The sequence below is a fragment of the Atractosteus spatula genome, chromosome 23, assembly GCF_055471065.1.
Source record: "Atractosteus spatula isolate fAtrSpa1 chromosome 23, fAtrSpa1.hap1, whole genome shotgun sequence".
Classification (NCBI taxonomy): domain Eukaryota; kingdom Metazoa; phylum Chordata; class Actinopteri; order Semionotiformes; family Lepisosteidae; genus Atractosteus; species Atractosteus spatula.
This window is the reverse complement of record NC_142728.1, coordinates 946,270-957,028: the sequence shown is the minus strand read 5'-3', so window position 1 is coordinate 957,028 and position 10,759 is coordinate 946,270. Positions and strand designations below refer to the sequence as shown.

General features: G+C 50.0%; 1 protein-coding gene across 1 annotated transcript; it reads left to right on the top strand.

Moving 5' to 3' along the window:
- The first annotated feature begins 85 nt into the window (after positions 1-85).
- Positions 86-10,641, top strand: gle1 (GLE1 RNA export mediator). The gene is made up of 16 exons (XM_088940649.1): positions 86-268; positions 924-1,154; positions 1,800-1,922; positions 2,308-2,456; positions 2,558-2,618; positions 2,712-2,957; positions 3,048-3,273; positions 3,599-3,711; positions 4,010-4,079; positions 4,723-4,865; positions 5,575-5,765; positions 5,998-6,127; positions 6,525-6,629; positions 7,222-7,304; positions 7,709-7,772; positions 8,219-10,641. Exons 1-16 carry the CDS (start codon positions 170-172, stop codon positions 8,285-8,287), a joined length of 2,103 nt encoding a protein of 700 aa, XP_088796775.1. The 5' UTR covers positions 86-169; the 3' UTR covers positions 8,288-10,641.
- The last annotated feature ends 118 nt before the right edge of the window (positions 10,642-10,759 follow it).

Below are 10,759 nucleotides of genomic sequence, written 5' to 3'. Positions count from 1 at the left end.
GGTCAGGTCCTGCACACGTGACCCGGAAGCGGAAGCTGGCGGGTGGGGACTTGACGTCGCTGTTGCTTGTTCCTCCTCCAGGCGGCGTGAGGTTCTCTTGTCTCGATGGTTTCGAGCTGTTTACGTTCCGCTCTGTGATCTCTCTGGCAGACAGGGAGCTGTTGCAGACATGCCCGCCGAAAGTATACGATGGGATACTCTGAAGGCCCTGAGAAACTCCCCAAAGGGCAGACTGAACTACGACAGAGACTGGCCGCAGAATGGCGAGGTAGAGACTTTAATTTAAACACGGCGGTATGAGATGGGGGACTTGTGTTTGAATGGGAGGTGTTTGAATAGCTAACCTGCTTATTAGTGCTAACGATCCGTGATCCCAGGTTCTTTCGCTTTCGGAGCTTTTATACATAATTTGAAGTAAACTTTAAAAAAATGTTTAACGTCAGTGTTGTCAATGAAAGCTGTCTTATGTCGTTTATCCTGTCCTGTTTCACATGCAAAGACATTGAATACTTTGTTTTCCAATTAGCGCCTTGTTCATAGCCTCAATCTAAAATTAACCTGAAGGGAGACGTTCCCATTTTTAAGTCATCTGAATACAGAAAAGTAGGCTGAATCTATTCCTGTAGTGTCCAGGGGCTGGGAGCTCGAAGCAATGTGCTTACATGGTGTCTGAGCCTTGTTTGTGCCCCAGTTCCTCATGCTATCTGCACGTTATGGGTTATTTTCTGTTGCACAATACGCCAGGGAAACACTTCACAGATACTGTTGTCAAGTGTGTTCTTTCAGCCTGAGGTGTAGAGCCTGCCCTGCCGGGTCTGTGTGTGGGCTCTTGCGAGGTCGTTGTGAATGGGACAGCCTGCTCTGATTAGGAGCCGTGGCCGTCAGGCTGCCCTGTGATGTCACGGTCTTGACCTGTCCCCCAGGACATCTTTGCGGGGTGCCACACTGCCCCCTGCCTCTCCCCGGATGCTGGGCTGATTCTGAAGCACCTCAGCCCCCGGCTGCAGGCCAAGGCCTCATCCCTGGGCTCGGACTCCAGCCTCGGGCTCTGCAGCGATGCCGTCCCCTCCAGCCCGGGCCTCTCGGGGAACCCCCCGCTGGCCCCCCTCGCCTCCCCCAGGACCCCCAGCCCGGAGGGGAGGGGGGAGGTACCGGTAAGTCTTCGCCCGGTCAGCGCTGGAAACCAGCCCTGCCTTCACTTGCAGCGGTCAGGAACACGGAGGTGACAGAGAGACCGCTGTGGCCTCTCGACCCGAACCCTCTGCAGTAACAGACCCTGAGCAAAACCCCAGACTTGACACGCCGCAGATGTGTCACTCGGGCTCTCTAAAACAACGCTAAATCAGCAAATGCATTTTTTTTTCAGCTCATCTGGAGTTGCTATCGCAGGTAGAAAATAGCCTAGGAGCATTCCCCACAGCTCCCAGAATGACCAGCCCCAGTAACGATTTCTTTCCATGTTTTTAATGCTGTTGCTGGTTTACAGCTGTAGACTGTACATTTCCAATTCTCTGATATTTCCAATATTAAATATTACACTGCAATCACAGTAGAAAAATATAGCAGCAAAGGCATACAGTGTACTGTATATAGCATCCTTCAAACTGTACCTAGAATGAGGTTCCATGGATCAGTGTGGAATGTGGATTGGAAATACAGCGTGCATAGTCCGACGTCCCAGTTACACTGTTTATTATGAAGGCCGCGTGGCTATGAGTGTAATACTCTGTCAGAAGTCATCCCCACGAGTGCATGTGCTCTGAACTGGCATAATCCTCCTTCCGAACCCCTTCTCTTAGAAGAGAGCAGAGGAGCCGACGCCCCCGGAGCCCGGCCCCTCCATCGCTCTGCTGTCCCCCCGCGCCACGCAGGTGGAGGGGTGCATCCGGATCTGCGTGGAGAACCACCGGGCCAGAGCCAAGGTGAGAGCGGGCGCTGGGGCCGCGGGGAAGTCGCACCGCCCTCACAGGGGGCAGAGGTCCCGCCCGGTCCGGGCAGTCTGGCGCCTTTCCCATCCATAAAGATCAGAGAGCAGGTGCCGCTGTGGGGAGTTGTGCGGTTGCATACAGAAATATTGACACCCTTTATCTCGAACGGCGTTTGTTACGATCGGAAGATTCACACCTGGCGATCGCAGCTTTCCCGAATGTTAGCGCACGATCTTTCACCCGAACCCCGTCGCGAATGAGGGTGCAGCAGGTGAACCCCCACCGGGGGGGGGTGAGCGCCCAGCTCGGCGGGTCCCCGGACTCGACGCGGCTGGGGTTCCGGAGCTGAAGGCTCTGCGCCCTCTGCCCCCCCCCCCAGGCGCAGCTGAGCCAGCGGCAGGAGCTGCAGGAGCAGCTGGCGGCGTCGGTGGCGACGCGGGAGAGCGAGCAGATGAAGCGGTTCGAGGAGTACATGGAGCTGAAGCAGAGGCAGGAGTACGAGAGCGTGAGGGACATGGTGGACAGGGAGTAAGCAGCGCCCCCTCGCCCCGTGACACTGCGTTCGCCAGCTGCCTCGACCGCTGGGACGCGAGCTGACCTGTCTGTTTCTTGGCTGGGGGGGGTGACAGGACTCAGGAGACCTTGGGCCGCCAGGAGAAGATGAAGGAGGAGCACCGGCACCGCATGAAGGTACGGACCGGGGGGGGTCTGCGCCGACGCCTGCAGGCGGACACGGGGCTCGTCTGTCCGCGGAGATGACCCCCCGCCCCCCTCTCCCGCCAGATCCTGAACCTGCGCCTGCGGGAGGCGGAGCAGCAGCGCCTGCGGGAGGCGGAGCTCGAGCGGCAGCGCCAGGCCGAGGGCAGGGTGCGGCTGCGCGCCCTCAACGCCATCCAGGAGGAGGTGCTGCAGCTGCACCAGCTGCTGGAGCCCGACCCCGCCCGCCTCCCCCTCGACCCGTCCGCCTACGTCACCCGCGGCAACCAGCTGTGCGGCCAGGTGTCTGAGGTCATCCGCACCACCGCCGAGGTGAGCCTTCGGATCGGTGCGAGGGATCAGCCAGGCCGGCTCTCGAAAGCCAGGCTGTCTGACGGCTCTGTTCTTCCCCGGGGGGCGCAGGGGGAGTTCCCCAGCCAGGAGGACATGGCGATAGCGGAGCAGGCGCTGCGGGAGATGCGGGTGCTGATCGCCAACATGCAGCAGGAGGTGTCGCTGGCCCGGGAGAGGAGGAGGAGGGAGGAGGCGGAGCAGGAGGAGCGGCGGAAGCAGGCCGAGCTGCAGAAGCAGCAGGAGGCGCAGAAGAAGAGCGCGGCGCCCCTGACTCGGCAGAAGCAGAGGAAGGAGGGTGAGGGGGGTCCCGGTCGGGCACTGGTCTTGACCTCTGGCGGCTGAGCTTTCACCTCAGTCACTGGTGTGGACTATATTGGCATATTAGAAAGGCTTTCAGGCTGTCGGGCTTTGGAGACTGCAGTAGGACAGTGTGAACTGGGGATTAGGGGTCTATCCCGGTACAGTTGACTAGATTAGAGCTGAGTGGCTGTAAGGAGGCGTGGTGAGAATTTCAAGTCAGTTTGAGTTGCGCAGGTCATGCTTAGAGACCAAGACCAAGAGGCTGCAGAGAATTAGGGTTCATTTGCAGCACTTGTCAGTGGAAGACTCTTGTCTCTCAGGGTTGCAAACCAAAGCAGAGGAGAGTACAATGAAGTGGTACCAGCAGCTGCAGGATATGTCCAGCCAGTGCGCAGCGTCTTTTGAAGACCTCAACAACACCAAAGACACACAGGTGGGACTGGATACTTCGCCATTGTGCCATTCTGTGGGAGCGATCGAAGGGAGTTTGATAAAAAATCATAGAAATGAATGTATGAATTGATGTAAGTTTTAATGCATGTTTCGTATTCAGAAATGTTGACTCAAAATCTGGGGACTGGTAATGAAGCGAATGATGGGAAAAATTTCTGCGTGTTGTGTGATATTATGTAGCTTTAGCTCTGATATCCCTCTTTAAATGTCAGTGAACCTCTGTCGCTGCATGAGGCACGTTGTGTTCACCTGCAATGCCCTCTTGCAATCCTGCACAGACAAAGAGGCTGAGAATGGAGCTCCAGAAGGCGGCGTCCATCCCTGTCAGCCAGATCTCCAGCATCTCGGGTGGGTGTAGTGGGGAAGAGCAGAGCTGGGCCGCCCCCCTCTCCTCTCAGCCGCGCCTGCAGCGCTGTCGGGGGGACACACGCGGGTTTAGGCTCTAGAGCAGCGGTATCGCAGCGCAGTGGAGCTGGGCGCTGCTGCTTTTTCAAACACATCGGAGAGTGGAGACTGCGGAAGTGGTACATGATTTGTTTTCAAAAACACTCATAAAGAAACAGAAGTGTCCAAGCAAATTACAGCAGATACTCGATCCATTTCTGGTCAGACAGAGGCAAAGTGCAACATATGGGATCAGGCCTTCTTTGCCTCTTGTAAAAAGTCAGAGACTTCATTGTTGTCACATAATGTATTGCCAGGGAGCTGTAACAATTACAACTACATCGCTGGATTAAGGGAGCATTTACAGTGGATCAATCAGATTTCTATCAAAGGAACTTGACTTATTCTTTGCAAGTAAACCTTAATAAAAATTTTGAGCGCAGGAGGCTCTTTCTTCAATTCATCTGATCTTTCTACAGAGAAATAGTCTCAGAGAAGTGAGAAAATGTGTTCCTCGGCTTCTGAAGGCAGGTTACTTATGAAATATTGGTTCCGATCGGTGAGCTGCGCCGCTTGTGGGTGACTCGGTGCTGTGCTTGTCCTGCAGGATCCAAGCTGAGAGAGATATTTGACAAGATCGACAAGCTGCTGTCCGGGAGGCCGGTTCAGTCGGGGGGGAAGTCCGTCTCTGTCTCTCAGCACCCGCACGGCCTTGACTTCGTTTGCTACAAACTGGCGGAAAAGTTTGTGGTGAGTTATTTTCAGCTTTTGCCCCTTCACGTTACTTGACGCCCCCTGGTGGGGACAGTGGTCTAGACTGCCTTCCACTGAAAAGAACCCTTGAGAAAGATTTAATGAATGGGGAACTGAGACGCTATTTTTATATTTCCGGGTTAGAAAGAATCAGCATTGATGTGCATTTCAAACTACACTAAAAGTAAAACTTACGCAGTAACTTGTGAAGCCTCCAATTTACATCTCAAAATAGACAAAGTTTGCAGGCATGAGCAGTGCCATATTCTGAAGCAACAAAACTTCTGGTGACGTGAAGTGGCCATATTGCATTGTAAACCAGCAGGCTTGTGAATTCATCTCTTTTAATCTGATAGAAATATTGCTCTCGACTTTGTGACGGTTTTGCTGACAAACACTACTGACTTGTTAACTCTGCACGCAGATCACATTGGAACATTTCCACAGTGAAACGTCTGCTGCACAACCTGTACTTATTCGCTTGTACTTCGCATGTCATTACGGTGACTAGTGAGCAGGAAGGGCCGCATCATGTCGCAAGTCTCGCGAACTCTCGCTCTTGTCCACGGAGAGACCAGGGCTTTGTCACAACATGGCAACTTACTTTCAGCTCTTCTACTGAATTTTGGGAAAGAATCCACAGTATTTACCCCGGTTTTGTCTCGGAGCCGATGATCCGTTACCTTGCCCTCCCGTCTGTCCTCAGAAACAAGGGGAGGAGGAGGTGGCGGCACACCACGAGGCAGCCTTCCCCATCGCTGTCGTGGCCTCGGGGATCTGGGAGCTGCACCCCAAGGTGGGAGACCTCATCCTGGCGCACCTGCACAAGAAGTGCCCTTACTCCGTGCCTCACTACCCCCCCATGAAGGAAGGCACCTCAGTTGAGGACTACCAGAGGTGAGGACAGCGCCTTTCATCTTAACCCTGTGCACAGCGTGAAAACACTTGTCAGGGTCTCAGTGCATCGCGAAAAACATTCAGAAATGCTTCCATCTGAAGCCTCTGTTTGTCATTCCTCATCATTAAGTCTGGGATTGTGCGATTGTTCTTTCTAAGAAAAAATGTGAATGGCTTCTGATGCGACTGCACGGAAGGGGGGTGCTGATGTTGCTGATGGTGTGCCCGACAGGATTCTGGGGTACCGTGTGGAGGACTCTGGTGTGGAGGCTCAGGACAGCTTCCTGAAGAGAATGTCGGGGATGATCCGGCTGTACGCTGCCATCATCCAGCTGCGCTGGCCCTATGGCAACAAGCAGGCGGTACGCAGGACTACATTCCTTCCCCTTCCTGTACCCATCACGGCTGCACAAGCGCTGTGGCTTTAGGAGTGATTGATTGGTAATACTAACCTCTAAGGGGGTCCGCAGACATTGTTTTTTACATCGCTTCACCCAGGATTGTACCTAGTTAACCTGAGTGTCTGGTAGATTGTTGCCGTGTGAGTTACAGACCGTTCAGTTCTGTACAGCGTTGCCCAGTGGAAACAGCAGCAGGAGTTGTAGACCAGCAGCAGCTCCAGGCCTTTGCGGGAGAGTCAGATCGAACCCGTTGAGCTGCTGCGCGGCTGCTTCAGCCTTCTCACTGAGGTTTGACGCGGGTATTAACTGTGTCGATAAAAAGAGCTCTGTTGCTGAGTTTGGTCGTGCCCCTTCGCAGCCGGACCCTCATGGTTTGAACCACGGCTGGCGCTGGCTGGCACAGATGTTGAACATGGAACCTCTGGCTGATGTCACCGCCACCCTGCTCTTCGACTTCTTGGAGGTACAGACCAGAACGTGTGGGATTGTGGTTCTCTTTTTAAAGTGCAGTCGCTGATTACTTTTCTTTATAGTACAGCAGCTCTCTGGGTAAGGTGGAGCAGCCATTGTGAGCCAGCAGCTCCACTACACGCCGGAGCAGGTGGAAATGTGAGAAACGGCTTCACCAGTCGAATCAAGGGGGAACGCCAGTTTGTGCAGACCCCAGATGATGTATAGCCAGGACACTGGGGTTATCCCCCTGACTACTTCAATAAGCACCTTAAGAGCTTAAATTGTCAAGTATGCAAGACCCCAGTTTAGCATCCCATCTGAAGGACAGCACCTCTTGCAGTACAGTGTCCCTGGGCATCAGTTTGGAAATTTTGGTCCACAAATGTCCGCCTACTGGTCCGCCAACCCCATTTGTAGCAGGAACAAATTTTCCTGAGAGCTTTCCCATCCCAGTGCTTTGTTCGCTGTATTTTAGAACAGGGTTTCCTGTTTGGTGCCTCTGCTCTGCTGAAACAACCCCTTCACGTTCTTGGGATGAGGCGTTCGGTTGTTTTTATGATCTGTTTCTTTGAACTAACACAGCTTGTGCTTTTTCCTGCCAGGTGTGTGGACATGCTTTGATGAAGCAGTACCAAGGGCAGTTTTGGAAGCTGATCTTGCTGATTAAAGAAGATTACTTCCCCAGGTAGTAAAGTCTTGGGTTCTGGGAAGACGGTCAATCTGTGATGGAGAAAATGCCCGTGGGGTTTATTCCTGCTGTCTTATAATACAGACTGTACGTTTTTGCAAGTAAAGGCACAAGTAAAGATTTATTCCATGCTGAAAAGAGGAGTAAGGGAAAAAAAGGTTTCGGCTCTAGAGCCTTCTTTGGGTGAAGGGGCCTCCTTCGAAGAAGGCTCCACAGCCGATGCCTACCTCCTTGAACTGCTTTGTGCAAGTAGTCATGTGGTATTCATGGTGAAGCAGGTGTATCTCTAACTCTGCTCGGCTATGCTTCAGTCAGCTGTTGCAGAGTTATGGGTTCAGTCTTTCTGCCTGACTGTTGCTTGTTTCCCATGGGAATGAACACTGACACTATTTCTCTGCCAGGATTGAAGCCGTCACCAGCTCTGGACAGATGGGCTCTGTGATGAGGCTGAAGCAGTTTTTAGAGGTAAAGCAAAGCCAGGGACCATTATCCTGTTTCTTTTACCCATGCTTGCTGTCCAGTTGCTGGACAAAGCCCTCCAGGACCCAGGAGTCCGAGAGGTCTCCGGGCGACTGAAGCCCACATGAGGCTGCAGGTGGGGGGGATCCCCTCTCACCCTTCACTCGCCACGGGTGTGACCCCCGTTCATCCTGTGCTCTGCAGGAGAGCTTTTGTTGTTGGGGGCACAACGGGTGTCCCTCCCTTCTCCCTGTCCGTGGGTCGAGTCGAGGCGTGTCGAACGGGGAAACTTATTTGGCTCTTATTTCTGCCGACCCCCGGCCTTGCTCGTCGGGTGGTAGGGAGATCCTGGCTGCCAAGGCCTTACTCCACTCTGACATTCTGTACGAACACGGGGGAAATCTGGAAACGTTTCAATCCAAGCATTTCCTCGGGGCTCTGGTCTCTTTCAGACATGCCTGAAGCGGCGAGAGATTCCTCCTCCGAAAGGGCAGCTGAGCACGTCCTTCTGGAGGTCCTGAGCGGGGAGGAGCGCCCCAGCTTGAAACATCTGGGGCTGCTGACGTCATGCTCTGTGCTGGTCTCTGGGAATCCAGAATCTCTTCTGAGACGTGAAGCAATGCGATGTAGCAGAGCTTGCCAAATAGGATATATAGAAAAGAAATGTAACATGATATTGACCTGCAAAATTACATCATAGCTGATTATACCAGCATACCGGCCTTCTCTGCTCATGAAATATTCATGAAGGGTAGGAAAACGAGCTAAAATCCAGAGTCAGCTTTGCTTTTTAGCAACTATACTTATGAAATATTGTCTAGGATTGACATAAAAATGATTGTGCTCAATTTATATTTTTGCAAAACAATACTTAGTCTTGTTTTTTTTTATTTTTTTAACTTTTTAAACTTATTTAGCTAGATTGTTTGAACTCTTGAAAGTCTTTTTTTGCAGCAGCACAAAGCAGTAGTACCTTTCCCATCGAGCTGGGATGACCATACTGAGGAGAATTGAGAGATTACAAGCTTTCATGTATTGTATGTTCTACAAGAGCAAGAACATCATCTGTATATGATTTTTTTTCTATTGAGGGATCGCAGACTGTACTTGCTCTTTCAGTTTCACATTTGTGGAATGTGCTCTAAATTTTATGTATTTTAGGCAATTGTGCATTTTTACGAACTGTGGATTTATCAAGCCATAATGCAAATATTTTCAGTGTCTTAATGGGATATTTACAGAAGTGCAAGAGTGAGGCATACAGTCTAATTGCTTACAGCTGTAAAACGTACAAACTCTAATTCTATTTAATTCTGTTTTATATTAGCCTTGATCTGTCCTTTGTGCAAACTGGCCACACCTGCCATCTCTAATTAAATAGATTACACAGGCAGTTTGCAAAAGGGCACCCATAGGTCATGATTTATTATCTGCAGTATTTTATTTTCAGCATTGGATTATATATTTTGATCCTGTTATTTAACTGTACAGCATGTAATGTTTAGAAACATTTGTATAAAATGCATATTGGTTTGAGGCGGCAGTATGCGTACGTACTGTATATGTGTGCTCTTTGAATCGGGGATATATTGCAATATTTCTGTTGAATGCGCGAAAGATCTGAGTAAGACCAGAAGTGCCAAAAGGCTTTTATTGCGCTCAAGCAGTTTAATTTCCGCATCTAGAACTCTCTGCCATAGAATCTTAGTCAGCACATTCCAGACAGTGAAATCTCTCCTGGAATATAAAAGGGCTTGCAGCATGAATTAAACATTAAGCCTGGCAGACAATGCAATGAAAGTAAAAAAAAACCCCAACAACTTCTTGCATTTTCTGTATGATGGCAACATTTGTTTGCTCTAGACTTGCTGATTGTTTTCCAGGAAAACAGTTCTGTGACAGCCGTAAGCTGCAGTAGAATAAGTCCGGTTCACCTGCATTTTAATTGTCTTAGTTATCCTTATGATCCTGCGGCGTGTGAAGGGTCCCCAAGCTGTAGTGTTGTAGCAAAAGGGGAAGGTTTTAATTGAGAATTCTAAAAGAAGGTCTTCGTTGTACTTGAAAGGCTTTGTAAATGAATTTTGGATAGTTTTAAAATGACTATGTTCTCTGTATTAAAATTAAAAGTATTTTCTAAGCTAGCGTATACATTATATTTTTTGGAGAATTCATTGCAGTTATGATGTTGAAATACAGCAAAATTGTCTAACATGGCGGTTCGTAGTCCTGGTCCTGAGTCTTCTGGTTTCTGGTTTCACAGTCTTGTTAAAAAGCTTTATTTTATACAGGTGCACTATACAGGCTCTTATACTTTCTCTCCCTCATGATCTAATTTGTGTCCCTTTTTCTGACTAAACAGCTCTTATTGGTTAATCCACTGATGTTGAAGAGAGACAGGTGAGACAGGCTGTCACTCGCCCAGCTCAAGTCTAATTGGCTGTACTGTATTTCAGCTATTACAACTAAAGGCAGTTCTGAAACCCACAAATTCGCAAAGGATTCACTCGGGTTTAACAGCCGAAAGCAAATTTAAAAAGGCCTCAAATACCAAACTAATCAATTAGACTTAGCTAGAGCAAACCCCAGAAGAGACGGGGGCTACCCTGGACTACGTTTAAAAACCACTGTACTGAAACATTGAATGTTTTTTTTTAATATATGCCTTGAAGAAATCTGTTGGTTTGACTCGATAAATGTACATGATCGTGTTGTATCGTGTAAGTTTCCTAGCTAATGCGTAACTATGTAAAAAAGCCTGGACTGTAAATACATAATATGTCACGTTTTGTGATTATCAATTGCTGTCGCAATTGACAGACACGCAAGACTAGAAATGTATGTCATGTTAATAAAAAAAATCCAATCAACATTTGCAGAATATTGTTTGCGTAAACTGTTTTTCGATACACGGCAAACCTGCATTACCAGCTGCAGCTGAGACAATACGGATAGCATGCATTCCAGCGACTGAGGTCAGCGCATGCGCGCTGTGG